The sequence below is a fragment of the Salvelinus alpinus genome, chromosome 9 (assembly GCF_045679555.1).
Source record: "Salvelinus alpinus chromosome 9, SLU_Salpinus.1, whole genome shotgun sequence".
Taxonomy (NCBI): Eukaryota; Metazoa; Chordata; class Actinopteri; order Salmoniformes; family Salmonidae; genus Salvelinus; species Salvelinus alpinus.
The window spans coordinates 23,151,919-23,175,509 of NC_092094.1; the positions used below are offsets into that span (position 1 = coordinate 23,151,919).

At 43.5% G+C, this 23,591-nt stretch overlaps 1 protein-coding gene across 2 annotated transcripts in view; it reads left to right on the forward strand.

Annotated features, from left to right (window-relative positions):
• Positions 1-23,174, forward strand: part of LOC139583986 (inositol 1,4,5-trisphosphate-gated calcium channel ITPR2-like) — a 156,218-nt gene extending 133,044 nt beyond the window's left edge. For both annotated transcript variants that reach the window (XM_071415477.1, XM_071415479.1), the window contains exons 53-57: positions 540-670; positions 917-1,082; positions 1,574-1,734; positions 17,781-17,942; positions 20,027-23,174. In XM_071415477.1, the coding sequence (XP_071271578.1) occupies positions 540-670; positions 917-1,082; positions 1,574-1,734; positions 17,781-17,942; positions 20,027-20,110 (704 nt within the window). In that variant the 3' untranslated portion in view covers positions 20,111-23,174. The remainder of the gene's footprint in view (positions 1-539; positions 671-916; positions 1,083-1,573; positions 1,735-17,780; positions 17,943-20,026) is intronic.
• The last annotated feature ends 417 nt before the right edge of the window (positions 23,175-23,591 follow it).

Below are 23,591 nucleotides of genomic sequence, written 5' to 3' on the forward strand. Positions count from 1 at the left end.
AGTTAGCCTCTGGAAGGTTCCACGCTGAGGAAGGGTGTTGAGGAAGGGTGTTGAGACAGGGTGTTAGAGGCAGGATGTTAAAGCAGCATCCTGGAGAGGGAGAAGCAGAGGGGATGACTCATCGTACTCATCTTTGTTCTCCAGCCCAGTGTGTGTCCATGGATCACAAGCACTTCAGGGGCCTCTACACGTGTCCTAACCCGCACTTCTCTCCGTGCTATTTCTATCCCTCCATCTCTGGCTATGTTTCACCCTCTCAATCTCTCCCTTGCTTTTTTCTATACACCCTCTCTTTAATTTTTTTCTGTCACGTAGAGGGGTCACATCATCCCATGTGTTCCTTTTGTTTAAACTCTTTCATCCTGTGTTGAAGTCCTACATCTACTATTGTGAAGGGATTTCTACCTGTGAAAGTTTTAGAATTTTGTCAGAATGTTTTTGAATTATAAACAGGTCACTCATTGTCAGGAACATCTAGGACACTACTACCTTTGTTGTGTACATTTATCATTAGTTTCGTACACTATTTTTGTGTCCAGTGATGGTGGAGGAGAACGATGGGACGGAGCGTGTGTGTGACACTCTGCTGATGTGTATCGTGACGGTGCTGAACCAGGGCCTGAGGAACGGAGGGGGAGTAGGAGACGTGCTGAGGAAGCCTTCCAAAGACGTGAGTGACCTGGTACAATCAATCAGTTGATCAATGAACCAGTCAGCCAGTAATTGATGGATGGGGGGGGTGGATTGACTGTTTGTTTTACAAAAAATATAGAAAGCAAAAGACCAAATCTTTTTCATGATGATGATTATGATAATGGTATTAATTGGGATGCTGATTATGATGATGCTGAGTATGATGATGATGCTGATGAATATCACTTTTTCATTGTTTCTCACTGGTCCTCTCATTAACCAGGATCCTCTGTTTGCGGCCCGTGTGGTGTATGACCTACTGTTCTTCTTTATTGTCATCATCATCGTCCTCAACCTCATCTTCGGCGTCATCATCGATACGTTCGCCGACCTGAGGAGCGAGAAGCAGAGGAAGGAGGAGATACTGAAGACCACCTGCTTCATCTGTGGTGGGTACACAGCCCTACATAGCACTTCATAACTCCACATAGCACTACATAACACTATGTAGAACTACATGGCACCATACAGCACTAGAGCACCACATAACAGTATATAGCACTACATAACAGTACATAGCACTACATAACTGTACATAGCAGAGAAATACAAATAGTACAGTTCTGTTGCTTTATTTGTTACCCTTCTGCGTGAAACTGTGGGGGGTTTTGTATCATCATGATGAAAACTCAGTAAATAGTGTCATTCTACAGTAAATTTCTTGCATCTTGCAACTTTGGTAGCAATACCCATTCGACTGTCTTGGAATGTTAGAAAAAAATCGAACTTGCTATATTGTGCTTGCTGCCTGTAGATATCAGACATTCATATGTGCTGTAGATATACAAGACAGGATGGAGGCTCTAAAATATGGTTAAGAACACGGAACGGTAAAGTGAATTGTTATCAGAGTGTATAAGTACTGTTTCACCTCTCTCAGGGTTGGAGAGGGATAAGTTTGACAACAAGACAGTGTCATTTGAGGAGCACATCAGGTCGGAACACAACATGTGGCACTACCTGTACTTCCTGGTTCTGGTGAGGGTGAAGGACCCCACGGAGTACACTGGCCCCGAGAGCTACGTGGCCCAGATGATCAAGGTGGGTAGTTAATTAGCTACATCCATGCTCTACACATGTCTTTACCTCAATACACAGGGTCTGTGTTGCATGACAGAAGGGTGCGTGTGTTTTATCACCAAGGTACTGGTGATGCAATGATAAGTCAGGATTTTATATTTGAGCCCCTACGCTGAATGTGAAAACCGTGTTGGAACGATAAATTCACACTCCTTGCACACACAAACACTACGTTTGTCCTGACAGTGTATGTGTATGCAGTACCCATAGCGTCTGAAAATGTATGTTTCTCCTCCTCATCTTTGTCCTCAGTAGCCAGACACGGTGTTCCAGTCTGACTGTGAACCCCCAGCCTCTGCAGCAGACTCAGCCAAAAAAAGAGAGAAAAAAACACCCAAAACGTGACTGAGAGTCACCCCCCCCTTCCCCCTGCCCAGCATCAGTCTCCCTTTCTTCTCTCTTCCTCTCCTTTTAATTATCTTCTCAGACTTGGTTATAAAGCTACAGTGCAGTACTTCTCTCAGGTTTCACAGAAACTAGTGACTGTTACTATTATACTCAGACCTTCTCCCCTCTAGGGTTGTAGTAGTGTGATACTCAGACCTTCTCCCCTCTAGGGTTGTAGTAGTGTGATACTCAGACCTTCTCCCCTCTAGGGTTGTAGTAGTGTGATACTCAGACCTTCTCCCCTTTAGGGTTGTAGTAGTGTGATACTCAGACCTTCTCCCCTCTAGGGTTGTAGTAGTGTGATACTCAGACCTTCTCCCCTTTAGGGTTGTAGTAGTGTGATACTCAGACCATCTCCCCTCTAGGGTTGTAGTAGTGTGATACCCAGACCTTCTCCCCTCTAGGGTTGTAGTAGTGTGATACTCAGACCTTCTCCCCTCTAGGGTTGTAGTAGTGTGATACTCAGACCTTCTCCCCTCTAGGGTTGTAGTAGTGTGATACTCAGACCTTCTCCCCTCTAGGGTTGTAGTAGTGTGATACTCAGACCTTCTCCCCTCTAGGGTTGTAGTAGTGTGATACTCAGACCTTCTCCCCTCTAGGGTTGTAGTAGTGTGATACTCAGACCTTCTCCCCTTTAGGGTTGTAGTAGTGTGATACTCAGACCTTCTCCCCTCTAGGGTTGTAGTAGTGTGATACTCAGACCTTCTCCCTTCTAGGGTTGTAGTAGTGTGATACTCAGACCATCTCCCCTCTAGGGTTGTAGTAGTGTGATACTCAGACCTTCTCCCCTCTAGGGTTGTAGTAGTGTGATATAGTAATATAAAGGGTGGAGGCATCAGCTCACTGTATGTAATGAGTGCTGCAACCTGTCTGGAAAAGAAGCCATACAGAGGAGCGTTTATGTATTGGGTAGGTATTATGATGCATCGTTAGGCTTGTCATGAGCATGAATATCCCCCGCATAATTGCTTATAATCATCTCAAAATGATTCTGAATACTACCAGCGATTTTTGAATCTGTTCAAATGTTGAAACAAAGAGATACTTAACATATGATATGCCTTGTTATAAAACATAAAAGCTCATACATGATTATAACATGTTATAAAGCATTATAGCTGGATGCTTTAAGTAAAGGGTTATTTAAAGCTGTTTTAGATGGTTGCCAAGAGTTAATGGATGTAAACATCATTGTGGTGATTTACATTACGACATAATGGGAGATCAGGGATGATTGTATAACAATGCAGATTTGCATAACATAATTGACAACTGAATCTATTTTAACATGTTTTATACAAGTGATGCGTCCTCTTCTGACGGCCAGTCAGTCCAAGGTACTAGTGCATGGTGACGCCATGGTGAATCTTTTTATGTAGGGCCTATAAGCACTGTGATTGGCAGAATCCTGTTACGTACGTGCGTGCGTGCGTGCGTGCATTCGGGAAAGTATTCAGACCCTTAGACTTTTTCCACATTTTGTTACATTACAGCCTTATTCTAAAATGTATTACATTTAAAAAAAATCCTCATCAATCTACACACAATACCCCATAATGACAAAGCGAAAATGGGTTCCTTAAATGGGTTCTTGGGAGGTGACCAAGAACCCGATGGTCACTCTGACAGAGCTCCAGAGTTCATCTGTGGAAATGGGAGAACCTTCCAGAAGGACAACCATCTCTGCAGCACTCCACCAATCAGGCCTTTATGGTAGAGTGGCTAGACAGAAGCCACTCCTCAGTAAAAGGTACATGACAGCCCGCTTGGAGTTTGCCAAAAGGCACCTAAAGGACTCTCAGACCACGAGAAACAAGATTCTCTGGTCTGATGAAACCAAGATTGAACTCTTTGGTCTGAATGCAAAGCGTCACGTCTGGAGGAAACCTGGTAATATCCCTACGGTGAAGCATGGTGGTGGCAGCATCATGCTGTGGGGATGTTTTTCAGTGGCAGGGACTGGGAGAGTAGTCAGGGTTGAGGGAAAGATGAACAGAGCAAAGTACAGAGAGATCCTTGATGAAAACCTGCTACAGAGTGCTTAGATTCACCTTCCAACAAGACAACGCCCCTAAGCACACAGCCAAGACAATGCAGGATTGGCTTCGGGACAAATCTCTGAATGTCCTTGAGTGGCCCAGCCAGAGCCCAGACTTGAACCCGATCGAACATTTCTGGAGAGACCTGAAAATAGCTGTGCAGCAACACTCCCCATCCAAACTGACAGAGCTTGAGAGGATCTGCAGAGAAGAATGGGAGAAACTCCACAAATACAGGTATGCCAAGCTTGTAGCGTCATACCCAAGAAGACTCGAGGCTGTAATCGCTGCCAAAGGTGCTTCAACAAAGTACTGAGTAAAGGGTCTGAAAACTTATGTAAATGTGATATTTCAGTTTTATTTTTTTCAAAAATGTATAAAAACCTGTTTTTGCTTTCTCATTAGCGGGTATTGTGTGTAGATTGATAAGGGGGAAAAAACGGTTTAATTAATTTTAGAATAAGGCCATAACCTAACAAAATGTGGAAAAGTGAAGGGGTCTGAATACTTTCTGAATTTTGTGTGTGTGATTTATCACAGTGAGCACAGAACCAGCAGGTGTACTGCAGCCACAGCTGTGTTACATAACCCATCTCAAGTGGCCTGCTAATGGATCAGCCTTGCATGGCACGTGCTCTCCCGTCCCTTTCTCCCACAAACACTCTCACACACAGACACACACTCCTTAGCAACGTCGCCGTTGGGTGCAACAGGATAGAGGAAGACGAGCATCGAGGGGCCTCTGAACTCATGATCTATAGAAGCCAAAGGTCAGCGTGTCCCTGTGTGGGGGTCCTATACATCACACACGCATAGTCTCTCACTCACTCACTCACACAGACACGCGTGCACGCACACACTACCTCTGAGTCAGTCAGTTTTTACCTAGGTGAGTCAAGTGGAAGGCAGCCCATTTAGTACAGTCTCCAGCAGAGATGGGTGAATTGAACAACCTTGGGGCTCTTTCTCAAGACAGTGATTAACACAATCATGTGCTGCTTGCTTTTCTTAATTTGATAGCAGTGTAGTGGACTATAGGCCACTAGGGTTGATTATGGAAGTGGATTGGTCAAAAAAAGAATGCTTCCTCAGGTGAGGTGTGAGCGTGTACCCTTATGGGTGGTGCTATGTCAGTGACTAGCCAAATAGACAAAGGAAAAGTCAAAACGGTATCCTTGGGATGTCCCAACTTTGATGTCACCCCATTGAAGTTGAAATGTAAAAGGGTAAGGTTAGGGTTAGGTAAGTCTTATGTTTAGGGTAGGGACATCCCAATGATTCCAAATAGCACTAACCAATAAACAAAAGCCCTACAGAGGGCACTTGTACCTGACTATACCCGAAGCATACTCTGGAGTTTCATTATGGTTCATTATTTAGTCATCCCTCTGAGCAGGTTAAGAGTGTGTGAGTGTGTGTCCCTATAACTCTCCTTTATCGGTCTGTGCCTCTCTGATTCTCTCTCTTTCATATACACACACACTCTCTCTTTCTCTCTCTGTTGCAGTGTAGATTCCTCCACTAGAGACTCAGTGCTGCAGGCAGGAGAAGCCATACACAACTCCTCTCAAATCATACACAACTCCTCTCAAACCATACACAACTCCTCTCAAACCATACACAACTCCTCTCAAACCATACACAACTCCTCTCAAACCATACACAACTCCTCTCAAGCCTAAAATGGTTGTTCCCCTAGTCACTATCATGCTGAGTTGTGTGGTTTGTCCATGTTCTGTTGTGTGCCTGGTGGAAAAGCTTCACAGCGATATGGCGAGAGCCAACCACCGGAGAGCCACTGCGAGTGGTGTAGTCTGTAGTGTGAGACTAAGTGAGGTGTCAGAATGGTTCAGTGAAGCAGTACTGAACCCCTGACTCACCCTAATATACTGTAGACTGTTATTATTTTGGCAGGGGATTGTGCCCAAGTAAATTTTTACACTGTGGGGTTATTTTGGGAAAGACTTGTTATGTCATAGGTAGGCTGGGATTGTTTATATTAGCCCACAGCTCAAAGGTTAGTCTGTGGACTGTATGCTTTTAGTAAAAGCACTCTCAGCACCTTTTTAAACTATGTTTTTCAGCAACAAGAGCTTACATAACATCAGCTGATTGCAATCTATCTGTCTCACTGAACGTCGTCTTATCTCACACACACAGATACAAATCCGCACATGCGCATAAGTAAGAATAATCAACACACATCTGCGCAAAAGACACACACACACAAAGGCAAACCGACACACAGATATTGGCACAGACACACGTACACAACTTAAGCCTATTACATAATGCTGCTGTTATATAATGGGCCCCGTTCTCCTTTTCAAATCCTTGTTTATTGTTGATCTGTATCTGCAATTACAACAGTGCTATATTCCTACTCATTTTATTCACTCCTTCACTTGAAACACAATGGTTATGTGTTTGAGCTTGTGGAGGCTTATCTGGAGTCAGTTTCTTTGAGGAGACGTACTGTACAGCTTACTGCAGTACCCAGCCATCTGATCTGGAGTCAGTTTGTCTGAGCAGCTCTCTCTACAGCTTACTGCAGTGGCTGGCTGTGAGACAGCAGGCCTGTCTCCCAGCACACACTCCTCTTAAGTGAGGAACTTGGATCAGTTCCCACCAATGATTTATGTATTCACTAGATGACTGACGGGGCGCTGATTTGACGCCACGGCGCCTCCATCTTGGCACTTCCCCACCATTATAATTTTTATTTAGGAAGCTATAGAAATGCGAGAGCATGCGTGTACCGATAGGATGTTTGAGGAATGAGTAGGTCAAGTTTTTACATGCAAAACTGTGATTAAATGTAGAAGCCAGACAACAGTTTAAATTAAGCCTCTAAAATTGATAGATCAATATATACCCAAGCAACTGGGAGAGAGCGAGCGGTCAGTTATGAACAACAGCATACCTATCAGTTTGGTAAAGCGGCGCAGCGACACGAAGCAAACGAGAGTAAAGAACAGCTAAAAGATATCCAGGAAAACATACACTATATATACACAAAAGTATGTGGACACCCCTTCAAATGAGTGAATTCGGCTATTTCGGCCACACCCGTTGCTGACCAGTGTATAAAATTGAGCATACAGCCAAACAATCTCCATAGACAAACATTGGCAGTAGACTGGCCTTAATGAAGAGTTCAGTGACTTTCAATGTCGCACAAGTCAGTTTGTCAAATTTCTGCAGTGTTAGAGCTGCCCCGGTTAACAGCAAGTGCTGTTATTGTGAAGTGGAAACGTCAACGGCTCAGCCACAAAGTGGTGGGCCACACAAGCTCATAGAACGGGACCACCGAGTGCTGAAGCGCATAACGTACAAAAATCGTCTGTCCACGGTTGCAACACTCACTACCGAGTTCCAAACTGCCTCTGGAAGCAACGTCAGCACAAGAACTGTTCGTCGGGAGCTTCCATGGCCAAGCAGCCGCACACAGCCTAAGATCACCATGCGCAATGCCAATTCTTGGCTAGAGTGGTGTAAAGTTCACAGGCATTGGACTCTGGAGCATTGGAAATGTGTTCTCTGGAGAGATTAATCACGCTTCACCATCTGTCAGTCCGATGGACGAATCTGTGTTTGGTGGATGCCAGGAGAATGCTACCTGCCTGAATGCATAGTGCCAACTGTAAAGTTTGGGGAGGAGGAATAATGGTCTGGGGCTGTTTTTCATGGTTCGGGCTAGGCCCTTCAGTTCCAGTGAAGGGTAATCTTAACGCTACAGCATACAATGACATTCTAGACGATTCTGTGCTTCTAACTTTATGGCAGCAGTTTGGGGAAGGCCCTTTCCTGTCTCAGCATGACAATGTCCCCGTGCAAAAAAAAAGAGATCCATACAGAAATGGTTTGTCGAGATTGGTGTGGGAGAACTTGACTGGCTTGCACAGAGCCCTTACTTCAACCCCATCGAACACCTTTGGGATTGAATTGGAACGCCGACTGCGAGCCAGGCCTAATCGCCCAACATCAGTCCCCGACCTCACTAATGCTTTTGTGGCTTAATGGAGGCAAGTCTCTGCAGCAAGGTTCCAACATTTAGTGGAAAGCCTTCCCAGAAGAGTAGAGGCTGTTATAGCAGTAAAGGGGGACCAACTCCCATGCCCATGATTTTGGAATGAGATGTTCGACAAGCAGGTGTCCACATACCGCTGGTCGTGTAATGTAGCTAAAATGCTGTCAATGCACACCAAAACAAAGTGCTACAATCTGTTGTTAGAAAAGTAGATTAGCTCAAAAGGAAAGTAGTGTCTGACATGTCAGACATGCACATACAAGTCGTGCGCATGAACGAACAAGACAACAAAATTAGCCTTCTGGAAACAAAGTTACAAACTTTAGAAAATGGATTTGACCAGCAGCAAAACTGAATGAGACGAAACAACATGAGAATATTGTTCTTACTGGAAGACAAGGAAAAAGGGGACCTTTCCAACTACGTGTTCAAGCTGATATCGGAGGAACTTGACGTGGATATATCACTAAACGATGCCATAGGATCATCGTGAAACAGAAGAACACTAAATACCATCGCACTGTAATCCTCAAGCTGTGGTACTATTAGACCAAAGTCAACATTCTGAAGGCACAGAGATCAAATCCACAGCCAGTCCATTCAATTGGTCCAGGACCTGTCTGCTAGGCTGAGAAAAAAACGCAAGCAATGCATTCCGATCAGACAGGAATCAAATCTCAACTCCGCTTCCGGTAATACAAACTGACCACAATACTTAAATGGCAGGATATCTCCAATGTATGTACAAAGACATAATCCACAGGCTTTTGGTACATCAGGAGAGGAGTTGGAGTTTAAAAGCCCTAAAAGGCGTAGCACCTCAAAGTACAAAGAAGTAATTTGATTGATGTTTTTTGTGTATTCTCTGCTCAGCCCACATGCTCACACACACACACTATATATACAGTACCAGTCAAAAGTTTGGACACCTACTCATTCAAGGGTTTTTCTTTATTTTACTATTTTCTACAATGTAGAATAATAGTGAAGACATTAAAACTATGAAATAACACATATGGAATCAAGTAGTAACCAAAAAAAGGGTTAAACACATCAAAATGTATATATATATTTTTTGACCCAACACGCCTGGAGGTGTGTTGAGTCATTGTCCTGTTGAAAAACAAATGATATTCCCACTAAGCGCAAACCAGATGGGATGGCGTATCGCTGCAGAATGCTGTGGTAGCCATGCTGGTTAAGTGTGCCTTGAATTCTAAATAAATCACAACGGTGTCACCAGCAAAGCACCCCCACACCATCGCACCTGCTCATCATGCTTCACGGTGGAAACCACACATGCGGAGATCATCTGTTCACCTACTCTGCGTCTTACAAAGACACAGCGGTTGGAACCAAAAAACGCACATTTGGACTCCTCAGACAAAAGGACAGATTTCCACTTGTCTAATGTCCAATGCTCGTGTTTCTTGGCCCAAGCAAGTCTCTTCTTATTATTGGTGTCCTTTAGTAGTGGTTTCTTTGCAGCAATTCTACCATAAAGACCTGATTCACGCAGTCTCCTCTGAACAGTTGATGTTGAGATGTCTGTTACTTGAACTCTGTGAAGAATTTATTTGGGCTGCAATTTCTGAGGCTGGTAACTCTAATGAACTTATCCTCTGCAACAGAGGTAACTCCGTGTTTTGCCACGTTTATTATATTACAGACACCGTAATGTATGTTTTTAAATGATATGTGAGCTAAACATTAAACAAAAATGAAAAAATATATAAAAAACATTTCCTTAATGTTACTGTTACTGTCCCCACTATGTAATTTTGTCATTGAAACACTGTAGAATTCCATTGATTGCTATGGAGCAGGTATTCCCAAACTGGGGTACAGGCAATGCCGTTGGGGGTACGCCAAATAAAAATGTGATTCATATTTTCTTTTTAATTATGTGAATTTTATGTGAATTCTATACATTTTCAAACAGTCGATTTAAACTCAGCAAAAAAGAAACGTCCTCTCACTGTCAACTGTGTTTATTTTCAGAAAACTTAACGTGTAAATATTTGTATGAACATAAGATTCAACAACTGAGACATAAACTGAACAAGTTCCACGGACATGTGACTAACAGAAACGGAATATTGTGTCCCTGAACAAAGGGGTGGGTCAAAATCAAAAGTAACAGTAACAGTCAGTATCTGGTGTGGCCACTAGCTGCATTAAGTGCTGCAGTGCATCTCCTCCTCGTGGACTGCACCAGATTTGTCAGTTCTTGCTGTGATGTTACCCCACTCTTCCACCAAGGCACCTGCAAGTTCCCGGACATTTCTGGGGGGAATGGCCCTAGCCCTCACCCTCCAATCCAACATTTCCCCGACGTTCTCAATGGGATTGAGATCCGGACTCTTTGCTGGCCATGGCAGAACACTGGCATTCCTGTCTTGCAGGAAATCATGCACAGAACGAGCAGTATGGCTGGTGGCATTGTCATGCTGGAGGGTCATGTCAGGATGAGCCTGCAGGGAGGGTACAACATGAGGGAGGAGGATGTCTTCCCTGTAACGCACAGCGCTGAGATTGCCTGCAATGACAACAAGCTCAGTCTGATGATGCTGTGACACACCGCCCCAGACAATGACGGGCCCTCCACCTCCAAATCGATCCCACTCCAGAGTACAGGCCGCTCATTCCTTCGACAATAAACACGAATCCAACCATCACCCCTGGTGAGACAATACTGTGACTCGTCGAAGAAGAGCACTTTTTGCCAGTCCTGTCTCGTCCAGCGACGGTGGGTTTGTGCCCATAGGTGACATTGTTGCCGGTGATGTCTGTTGAGGGACCTGCCTGACAACAGGCCTACAAGCCCTCAGTCCCACCTCTCTTAGCCTATTGCGGACAGTCTGAGCACTGATGGAGGGATTGTGCGTTCCTGGTGTAACTCGGGCAGTTGTTGTTACCATCCTGTACCTGTCCCGCAGGTGTGATGTTCGGATGTACTGATCCTGTGCAAGTGTTGTTACACATAGTCTGCTACTGCGAGGACGATCAGCTGTCCGTCCTGTCTCCCTGTAGCACTCTTTTAGGCATCTCACAGTACGGACATTGCAATTTATTGCCCTTGCCACATCTGCAGTCCTCATGCCTCCTTGTACCATGCCTAAGGCACATTCACGCTGATGAGCAGGGACCCTGGGCATCTTTCTTTTGGTGTTTTTCAGAGTCAGTAGAAAGGCCTCTTTAGTGTCCTAAGTTTTCATAACTGTGACCTTAATTGCCTTCCGTCTGTAAGCTGTTAGTGTCTTAACGACCGTTCCACAGGTGCATGTTCATTAATTGTTTATGGTTCATTGAACAAGCATGGGAAACTGTGTTTAAACCCTTTACAACGAAGATCTGTGAAGTTATTTGGATTTTTACGAATTATCTTTGAAAGACAGGGTCCTGAAAAAGGGACGTTTATGTAGTTTATATTTTCCAACGGAGCTATACATTTGGGTGAGTTTTTTTTTCCTTTCCTGAGTAGCCTCGTTTCACTGCCAAAAATAAAATTGAATCTGAATCTAGTGTTCAGCGAAATAACACAATGTTGCAGGAATTCCACCAACAGCCCGAATGTAGCCAAACGTAGCTGCTGCTCATTACGTTTGCTCGAAAATTGATAAATTGTTAAAAGAATGTAGCCAAATGTACTGGTAGTAGTACTACTGCTACCAGCAGTACTAAAATGCACCTGTCGACGACACAAGTTGTTCTGCTTCCACGAGCACATCCAATGCTAGCATCAGTAATTCTACATTTGTTGTTTGCCCAGCTAGCATGGACACTGACAGTTGTGAATCTGATGCAGCCGAAGGGCTACTGCCCCCTTAAAAAAGCACCGAACATCAGGCAGGGACATTGGACCATCGAAGAGGCGCAAATATGATGAGAACTGCATTGATTTGGGGTTCACTTATATTGGGAGTAGTGCCTTTCCTCAGCCACAGTGTGTTATATGTGCAAAAGTACTATCTCACAACTCGATGAAGCCTTCACTCTTGTGCGGACATTTAGAAATAAACCATGCCAATTTGAAAAATAAGCCACGAGTTTTTTGAGCGAGAATTAAGACTTTCGAGTAGTAAGACATGTACAAAAGCAACAGATACCATTATTAAGAAGGTGCTTTTGAAGCGTCTTATATGGTGAGTGTTGTGTCTGGACTATCATTAAATGTGAAGACTTATTTATATCAAATCAGTTCTCTAGGTTTCATTATTTTGTGATTTAACTAATCATGTTAATATTAATTAACTTAGAAGTCAGGGCACCGCGGGAAAATGTTGAGTTAGTTATAATTTCCTGAATATAACTCTACAGATATTTTAATATCTTATCAATTACAGTCTTCAATGAATGATTATTAATCGTTACCTTCGTCAGTCTCATCCTAAACGTCGTAAAATTATTGGTTATCTGCACGAACGCTAGTCTCCATAATGAATCAGCAATATACAAATTGGCTTAATTATTTGTTTACGAACTAACTAAATCACACAGAATCACATAACAAACAATATAATTATTGGTTACTAACACAATGCATTGATAAGTCTCTATTGGGATAAACCGGTATGATGGCTTGGTAGACAATGGAAAGGGGGGAGCAGATAAAGAGCGGGAAAAACAAAATGTATTCACTGCACACAGTTGATAATTATATTAATTGAAATGCTAATCCTTTGCACATGAACGGCTGCTCATTTGAAAATGATTGCAATTTATATATTTACACCCGTATGTCGTTGTTGTCTTCTCTGTTGGAATCGCCGGTCCATCTGCTGGAGAGTCAGTTCATCAGACAGTCTCTGGTTAACTTCCCCAGGAGTCACAATGTCTTTCGTGGTTGTTGCTTTCTCAGCGGCTCTGGGTATTGTCTGTTGTAATGGTTATGTCAGGCGTACAGATGGTACTTGCATAGAATAGATGCTTCTGCATTTGTTGGTATTCTCGTACTAGACTTATGTAATTTCCAGCTGTAGACTAGTAATTCTACGTGTAGGATTTGCTCTTATTCTGTAGTGATTGATAGTCTCAGAGTTGAACCATTTCCAGCCGTGAGGCCAACACTACACGCTGTCTGGTTTCCTGGGCCTATAGAGTGGTAACCATTTCAACGTGGGGACTCCGTCCCGGCGTTCTCTGACTTAATGTACATTTTGTAGGAAGTGGGTTTATACTCTGTGGAAGAAGGGGCAGTCCTATGACGCCTAACGTGATGTCTGGGCTCACGGGGGCGTGGCCACTGACTAGTTACACTTTATATGACAATCCATGCTCTCATTTAGAAGGCTAACATCACATTTCATCTTTTCACAAATACTTTCATATGTAATCACATACGTTTCACAACATTTAGATGTAAACCTGATAATTGAGTAGTGTACACAAACAGAGATACAGTAATGTGGGTTTCCTGTCCTTCATGAGATCACCAAATGAAACACACTCGTCATGACTGTCCCTTAAGTGTCCACGGGCCACTCCCACATTCTCAAAAATATAAATATTGTTTAATAATTCAAACTTTTGATGTCCAAGGGTTTCTCTGTGTTCCACAGTTTACATTCCAATCTCAGACCCACTGCAACCTGATCCTTCAGATCGTCACAGGACACAATGCCTTCATCAAACAACACTGTTTCATGACGCATCAGTGACATGGCAGGAGATGTTTTGAAACAATTACTGCTTCGCATACAAGCCAGTGAATTCTATGCGTTACAGCTGTATGAGTCAACAGACTTGGCGGGCCTGGCACAGCTCCAGGTATATGTCCGTTATGTTTAAAGGGGGGTAAATTAAGGAAGACATCCTCTTCTGGAAACCAGGACAACAGGAAGGGATATTTTTAAAGTACTGGATGGCTTTGTGACATCAAATGGACTTTGGTGGTCAAGATGTGTTGGTATCTGTACTGATGGCGCAAAAGCCATGACGGGGAGACCTAGTGGAGTGGTAACGCGCGTGCAAGCAGTTGCTCCCGATGCCACTTGGGTACACTGCAGCATCCACCGAGTGGCTCTTGCTGCCAAGGGAATGCCTGACTGCTTGAAAGACATTTTGTACACAACAGTGAAAATGATTAACTTTGTTAAAGAAAGGCCCCTGAACTCAAGTGTATTTTCTGCACTACGAAATGATATGGGCAGCTACCATGTAACGCTTTTACAACATACAAAAGTGCGCTGGTTATCAAGGGGCAAAATTGTTACGCGCGCCTCGAAGAAGAGGGAACGCGACACCCTGCTACAACTCAACTCCCTGTGAAGTGAGAGGTATGGGACAGTAGGTGCGAGTAAGGATGACAAACGGCAGAGAATTTACCGTTTACTAGGAATTTATTCCTTCACACGGTAATATGGGGAAAAGGGGCTGGACGGAACCAAAACAAAGAAAGTAAATATCAAAGCCCCCTCCTACCTTACTTGCCTACCCACTACTTACCTAATTTAGCACCACCTGGTGCGCTAACCAAAATACAGGGGGTGGTCCGCCCAGGTCTTTCCTAGTATGCCTAGACAGTGAATATACTACGGGTATATGTATGCCCGCGGGCCTCTTGCCTAAGCACTCCCTAGGTGCCTTCCCCTTCCCCCCTGGGAACAAATGAAACAGAATATTAAACAATTTCACAAACAAACTGAGAAACACAGGACATCAAATAAGCTCTATCTGACTGAGCAACAAACTAACACAGAACATACCAAAGCTGCTCCCAGCAACAACTAACACAGTAAATAACCCACAGCCATCAGCCTCCTCTCTCAGCAATCATCTCTCAGTTATGATCCTCAGGATATTACAATCAATCTCTCCTCTGAGCAACAGAACACTGCCTTATATAGCTTCAGAAGGAATCTAATTGAAGACAGCTGCGTCCTGACGAGGGGGCGGGGTCAGCTCCAATCATCAATGGGGCTGACCAATCAGCTGCTTGGGGAGAATTCAGGAAGCCCTCTCCTGAAACACACACACTCAAATACAAACTACAACACAGAAACTGGGGAACAAAACAAAAGTATTGACACATTTTCTTTAAATTGAGAGACAAGCTTAAAGTTTTCTTTAGTGACCATAAGTTTCACTTGTCTGACCGCTTTCATGATGACGAGTTTCTCACACGACTGGCCTATCTGGGTGATGTTTTTCTTGCCTGAATGATCTGAATCTAGGATTACAGGGATTCTCCGCAACTATATTCAATGTGCGGGACAAAATTGAGGCTATGATTAAGAAGTTGGAGCGCTTCTCTGTCTGCATTAACACGGACAACACACATTATTTTTTTGTGTGCAAATGAACTGAAGCTTATGGACAATGTCAAATGTGGTGTAGCGAAGCACCTGAGTGAGCTGGGTGTGCAATTACGCAGGTACTTTCCCGAAATGGATGACACAAACAACTGGATTCGTTATCCCTTTCATGCCCTGCCTCCAGTCCACTTACCGATATCTGAACAAGAGAGCCTCATCGAAATTGCAACAAGCGGTTCTGTGAAAATTGAATTTAATCAGAAGCCACTGACAGATTTCTGGATTGGGCTGCTCTGAGTATCCTACCTTGGCAAATCGCACTGTTAAGACACTGATGCCCTTTGCAACCACGTACCTATGTGAGAGTGGATTCTCAGCCCTCACTAGCATGAAAACGAAATACAGGCACAGACTGTGTGGGAAATGATTTAAGATGGAGAGAGTCTCAAATACAACTCAACATTGCATCCTTTCAAGCACACCCTTCTCATTAATCTGTGGTGAAGAATTCACAATTTTCAATGAACAAATAAGGTTTTATATGTAAAATGGTTAAATAAAGAGCAAAATTATTGATTATTATTATATTATTATTTGTGCCCTGGTCCTATAAGCGCTCTTTGTCACTTCCCACGAGCTGGGTTAAGACAAAAACTCACACTCATTCTTATGTTTAATAAATGTATCGTATAGTGTGTGTGTGTTACAATGATGGCAAAAAACAACATTTGAGAGTGTGCTGACCCTGGTGCTAGAGGGGGTACGCAGCTGGAGGTTGAATGTTTGAAGGGGTTTCTGGAAAGTGCCAATATGGCCAACCGGTGGCTTCAAGCCCTCATTGGCCAATACATAGCATCAGTAATCCAGAGTTTATATACAACATTGGTTCACACGGATGTTCTGCTCCCCATCCTGCCTTCCTCTTTCACATTCTGTTCCTGGTTCCCTCACTCTGTGTCAGCCTGCCTCTGTCTTTGTACAGTGCCTTTGGAAAGTATTTAGACCACTAGACTTTTTCAACATTTTGTTACGTTACAGCCTTATTCTAAAATAGATTAAATTAATTTTTCATCCATCTTCACACTATACCCAATAATAACAAAGTGAAAACAGGTTTTTGGAAATTTTTGCTAATTTATTAAAAATAAAAAACAGATACCTCAGTTACATAAGTATTCAGACCCTTTGCTATGAGACTCAAAATTGAGATCAGGTGCATCCTGTTTCCATTGATCATCCTTGAGATGTTTCTACAACTTGATTGGAGTCCACCTGTGGTAAATTCAATTGATTGAACATGATTTAGAAAGGCACACACCTTTCTATATAAGGTCCCACAGTTGACAGTGCGTATCCGAGCAAAAACCAAGCCATGAGGTCAAAGGAATTATCTGTCGAGCTCTGAGACAGGATTGTGTCGAGGCACAGAACTGGGGAAGGGTACCAAAACATTTCTGCAGCATGTTCCCCAAAAATACAGTGGCCTCCATTCTTAAATGGAAGAAGTTTGGAACCACCAAGACCACCAAGGTAACCTCCCGGCCAAACTGAGCAATTGGGGGAGAAGGGCCATGGTCAGGGAGGTGACCAAGAACCCGGTGGCCACTCTGGCAGAGCTCCAGAGTTCCTCTATGGAGATGGGAGAACCTTCCAAGAGGACAACAACCCTAAGAACACAGCCAAGACAACGCAGGAGTGGCTTTGGGACAAGTCTCTGAATGTCCTTGAGTGGCCCAGCCAGAACCCGGACTTGAAGCCAATCGAACATCTCTGGAGAGACCTGAAAATAGCTGTGCAGTGACGCTCCCCATCCAACCTGACAGAGCTTGAGAGGGTCTGCAGAGAAGTATGGGAGAAACTTTCCAAGTACAGGTGTGCCAAGCTTATAGCGTCATACCCAAGAAGACTCAAGGCTGTAATCTCTGCCAAAGGGGCTTCAACAAAGTATTGAGTAAAAGGTCTGAATACTTAAATGTGATTTCAGCCTTATGCATAATTTTCAAAAAAACTGTTTTTGCTTTGTCATTATGGTGTATTGTGCGTAGATTGATGAGGGGGGAAAAACAACCTAATGTTACAATAAGGCTCTAAAGTAACAACATGTGGAAAAGGTGAAGGGGTCTGAATACTTTCTGAATGACCTGTATAGCCTTCACACTTTTCTTCTCCTCTCTTTGGTTTTCGCCCTTTTTACCATTTCTTACCCTTTCTCTCCCTCTGGTTTTAACTTTGAATCTGCTATGTAAATACATTAATCTACCCTCTCTTTCTCCCTTCCCCTCTCTCTATCTCCAGGAGAAGAACCTGGACTGGTTCCCCCGGATGCGGGCCATGTCCCTGGTGAGCAGCGAGGGGGACGGCGAGCAGAACGAGATGCGCTCCCTGCAGGAGAAACTGGACAGCACCGTCACACTGGTGTCCCTGCTGTCCTCCCAGCTGTCTGAGCTAAAGGATCAGGTACGTTACTGTCGTTGAACAAGGCATTCATTTAGACACTGAACACTCCAGTGTCATGTTCATTTTTGGCACGCAATGTTTGATGAGCGCTTCCTATTGGTTAAGTTCAAATAGGTTTTCCCCGTTTCAGTCCATGTTTGAGTGCTTGGTGCCTTATGAACACCGGTCAGTATTCGAGGGCCACCATCCTGTTGATTTTGTGGGTGTCCCTAGCACTTAACTGATCAATGGATTTCATTGATTGTTCAGAGTTTTTTCCACATGCTACGGACTTTCTTCATTTGTATCCCTTTAAAAGTTCAGAAGCATCCACTGTGGCCCTTGAGGACCAGATCTATGCATTCAGCCTTCCATTATCTTTAACTCAGTGTAATATCCAAAGTTACATTTGATTCCAGTACATATCTTTTTAACCAGGGATTGAAATCAGCAACCCTGTGTTTCAGTGCTCAACCATACAGCCATCTCTCTCTCCTCTCTGACCAAGAGGCTCTCAACTCCTTCATGACATCCCAAGGCACAGATCACCACGGGTCTACTCACTCCCATCACAATGGCCTATCATTCCTGCACGTTCACATGCACTTGTCATTTTCTCTGAGGTTATCATGCCTTTATGTACAAGGCAATTTCCCTCCCTGACCTTGGGCTAACTAGTTGTGTGCAGCAAGTAGTGTGACAATCTCATAACTCACCATCACCTGATCATCACCCGATCATCACGACATCACCCGATCATCACGACACCATCATCACAACCACATCACCTGCCTCTCCTGCATGTGATCTCAAGGCAGTCACAGGCCTCTCCTTGTGTGTTCCTGTTCTGCTGCCTTGAGTGAGTGAGTGAGTGAGTGAAAAACTTCAGATAGAGAAAATAGCAACCTTGGTAAAAAGCGAGCTGGAACTCTTGGATGTGGTTTGTGAACACAGCCCTTTTATACTCAGGAAGAGAACTTCACGGTTAAAACAGAGCTAGAACAGGACATGAGTCATGTGTTGATGTGGTTCCGATTCCTCATATGTGGGCTAAACAATCAAAGTGCTGGTGTTCATGTTGTCACAGACATTACTGTGTTTACCTAGGAGAGTTGTTAAGGACTCAAGTCAGACAATTGTTTCTGAAATATTACATAGAGCAGGGTGAATATGGAAGACAGGAAATCGAGGCTAATTGGCCCTTTACACTCGTACCTGTATACAGAATGAAAACAACAGATTTGGACACAAATTGGAGCGCAGTGGCTCTACAGTAACATGCTATACATGACGTCAGAGCTCAAGCTTTGCACTTCACATTGCTGTATGGGTTTTGACTGACAGAAGATCTGAGCTTGAGCACCTCACGCGACACGAAGTTGCCCCCATCCCTCCTGCTAATTGGGCAACTTTTTAAAATGTTTTGTCTGAGTGAGGGAAATGCTGTTAATTAAGAGGACTCTTATGTAAACTCAGCAAAAAAAAGTGAACTGTGTCAACTGTGTTTATTTTCAGCAAACTTAACATGTGTAAATATTTGTATGAACATAACAAGATTCAACAACTGAGACATAAACTGAACACGTTCCACAGACATGTGACTAACAGAAATGGAATAATGTGTCCCTGAACAAAGGGGTGGGTCAAAATCAAAAGTAACAGTCAGTATCTGGTGTGGCCACCAGCTGCGTTAAGTACTGCAGTGCATCTCCTCCTCATGGACTGCACCAGATTTGCCAGTTCTTGCTGTGAGATGTTACCCCACGCTTCCACCAAGGCACCTGCACGTTCCCGGACATTTCTGGGGGGATAGAGTACAGGCCTCGGTGTAACGCTCATTCCTTTGACGATAAACGCGAATCCGACCATCACCCCTGGTGAGACAAAACCGCGACTCGTCAGTGAAGAGCACTTTTTGCCAGTCCCTTCTGGTCCAGCGACGGTGGGTTTGTGCCCATAGGCGACGTTGTTGCCGGTGATGTCTGGTGAGGACCTGCCTTACAACAGGCCTACAAGCCCTCAGTCCAGCCTCTCTCAGCCTATTGCAGACAGTCTGAGCACTAGTTTATATTGAATAAGTTATTATTTCCTTCTCTTCTCCCCAGATGACAGAGCAGAGGAAGAACAAACAGATGATGGGCTTCCTGGGGCCTGCTGGGGTCAACAACCACCACATCCCAGCACACTGAGGGGCCTGGGTCCCCCTGCTAACAGAGAAACTGCTGGAGGTACACAAAGGGGCCATAAACACGTGTGCACACACACACACACACATACACAATAGTATCAGATTTATGGGGCCAGCAGCCACTGGCCCACACGCATAATTTACTCAAACAGTGCTTTGTATTCAAAGCAAACAGTGCCTTGTTCTTAGACAGTGTACTGACTCCTCACCCAGCATCACCCTCTCACATATCACATAGAACAGTACAGTGATGTCTGCCTTTAGGACAGCACAAGCTGCCCAGTCATGCTGATCATCCCATGTCAGTCCTGCTGCTCTATGAGTGAGCCTCTGAATGAGATGCCAGGTATACCACACATTGGCCAGTGTCACTATGGCAGACTCCTGCAGACTGGAGGTCATGGGAGAGGGTTAAAGGTTAAGTACAGTGGCCCTGTGGGCAGCCACGCTCTTTCTTCTGTATTCTCAGTGTACTGTGTCTGTCTGAGACTAAGATGAAGACAGAGACTGGGCTATACGCAGGTCAGGTATTGGTACATTGGGTTGGTTGGTGTTGTTCAGTTCTCTTTGGACTTGAAAGGGGCTGCTCCTTGTATTACTGATAGGCCCTCTTTGGAAAGGGTGTACGTGTAACTTTACGGTGAAGTATTTTCTTCCTAGCCTGGTCTCAGATCTGTTTGTGTTGTCTTGCCAACTCCTACGAAAATGATAATAGGAGTTGGCAATACCGCACAAACAGATGTGGGACCAGGTTATTCTTTTTGGATATGTTTTAATATGACCTGTTAAATTGTGAACGGAACTGGAGTATTACATTTTTTATACTTTGGAATTAGAAATGGAACATTGATCAACTTACCGCCTGGCTGCCTTGGGGGGTAACATTGATCAAGTTACCGCCTGGCTGCCTTGGGGGGGTAACATTGATCAAGTTACCGCCTGGCTGCCTTGGGGGGTAACATTGATCAAGTTACCGCCTGGCTGCCTTGGGGGATAACATTGATCAACTTACCGCCTGGCTGCCTTGGGGGGTAACATTGATCAACTTACCGCCTGGCTGCCTTGGGGGGTAACATTGATCAACTTACCGCCTGGCTGCCTTGGGGGGTAACATTGCTTTATCATCTCAATCATTATGACTGTGATAGTCAATGTTCTCAATATCCTGCACTTTTAAAAAAAAAATAACGTACAACTGGAGAAACGGATTTGCATATGATGTTACTTTGCCTTTTGTTTTACACTTTACTTGAACTCGCTGCCATAATGCTTCATACCAGTTTCATTAACATGTCGTAAAGCTTCATAGAATGTGTCAGGTCTCCAGGATATACTATGCCAATGTTATGACACATATATATTTACATGTATTGTGGTATTTAGCCTTATGCTATGAAGCTTCACGGCATGTTTACGACGAGTTCAAGTAAAGTGTTGTCGCCTTTTCTCTCAGAGAAGTGTCCTCCGTGATAATGCAATCCCTGAACAGCATTATGACTTTCTATTCATATTGTACATAGTCTATAAATAACAGAATGAAAAGAAAATGTATATGAAGATAATCTGATTATCTGTACGGAATTTACTTGAAATGCCTTGAGTCTTAAATCCTATATTGGTACAGAATGTAGTCAGGAGGATTGATTTGAAAATCATGTGCTTGTGTCCAATACAGTAGATAGTCTTAGTAACTCACTCATGTTGATAGAGATGTTTGATCATAATGTAATCGTGGTGTGCGTCCCAAATACCACCCTGTTTCCTATGTAGTGCCTTACTTTTGACCAGGGCCTAGAGGGCTCAAGTAGGTGCTTGAGCCCTGGGCCCTGGTCAAAAGTAGGGCAATGTATAGAGAATAGATTGCTATTTGGGACATAGGCATCAACTCATCTCATACTGTAATGATCATTCTCTATGGTTTGTTAGGGGTTCAAACAGTGAAGCTGTGAGAAGCCCTATTGTATTTGTTGGCGTTCATTATTATACATCTTCTTCCGCCAAGGAAAATGAATACGCACATTCCTGTAAGGCCTAAGAGGGTGCAATTTGGCATGATGGTAAAGGCCCATGGGCCCCACACCCTCTCAAGCAATGCCATGTCAATTGGACTCATGGTGGCGTTATAACAAGCGATTGAAGATGCAAACTTTGAAAGGTCATGTCCCTTACCCCGTTTGAGTCATGAAATTCGGTACATAGGTCCCTCTCCTCACAAGGAATGAATTTGCTTCAATGAGGCATAAGGTTTTCCATGATGGATTTTCTACCATTTCCAATTTTTTGATAAACATTTAAAACGCTACTCATCTGGCATCGAATGACCGATCTGCATGAAACTTGATACATGGTATCTATGTACCAAGTTCTCTCTAAGCAATATTTTACAGGATAGCATCTCAAACAACATGGCCGCTAGTGACCAAAAAACATTTAAGTTGGCGTGACCTGGCACATAAATGCATATAAATCAGACACAGATATTTGTATTGTAACAACTTCAAACACATGTTCCAAACACTGTCAAAACTCAACATATGCAAGCACATTTAGATCAATCACAAAGTGGCACTGTCAGGGGCACATGATTATATCTCTTGATCTGTTTCACTCAGATTGATGAGATTTGGCACACACGCTCAGGGATCTGGGTGTAGCTAACTTGTAGAGTATGGTTAGGTTTCCTGTAAAAACAGGAAAAAACAATCATGCAAGCTCATTGGCTTATAGTGGCCATGTTGTTTGAGCTAGAGTCTTGGAAAATATTTTGTTTAAAGATGTTCATAGATGCTATGTACCAAATTTGTTGCCAATTGGTCAAGCTATTTTCTTTTGTCTGTTTTAACTCTTGTAACTCTGCCATGTAACTCAGTCACATGGAATTCAATTTAATATGTGTGTATAAAACTTGTATGTCTGTAAATGTTTTTATCTTCCACAATCACATGACAGTATGAGAGTATGTATGCACTTCAGAGGGGAATGCCCTTTGACACTTTTCTGTAAACAGATAGTGTGTTTTATGTTGATCAAATGCTATATTGTAATAAATCTATGATAAGATGAGACTGGATGTTTCTGCCTTGAGTTGATCACTGTCTCTGTGTATTTAGTCAGCCATCTTGGGGTTGAATAATTGTTGTTTTGGGGTTGAAATTCATGTTTGGGCCACCTACACACCCAAATAGACACTCATTTACTCACACGGATCATGAACCCAGAATGGGACCTTTAGCCCCCCTAACAGCACCACTGGCTCAGTGGCATTACAGTGTCACGTTTCACCTCATGGTCAGATCCTGCAGTCATCTGCAATTGATCAACGCTCACAGTAAACATCATGCTTTAATTAGCCCTGATTACACTGCAACTATTCTGCTTCTTCCATCTAATTAACTGGATAAGAACAGCTAGTTAACACACATTAGATGCCTGATGTCGACTTTGGGTCAGCAGGAATACAGTCGAGTTATAACAAAATAAAG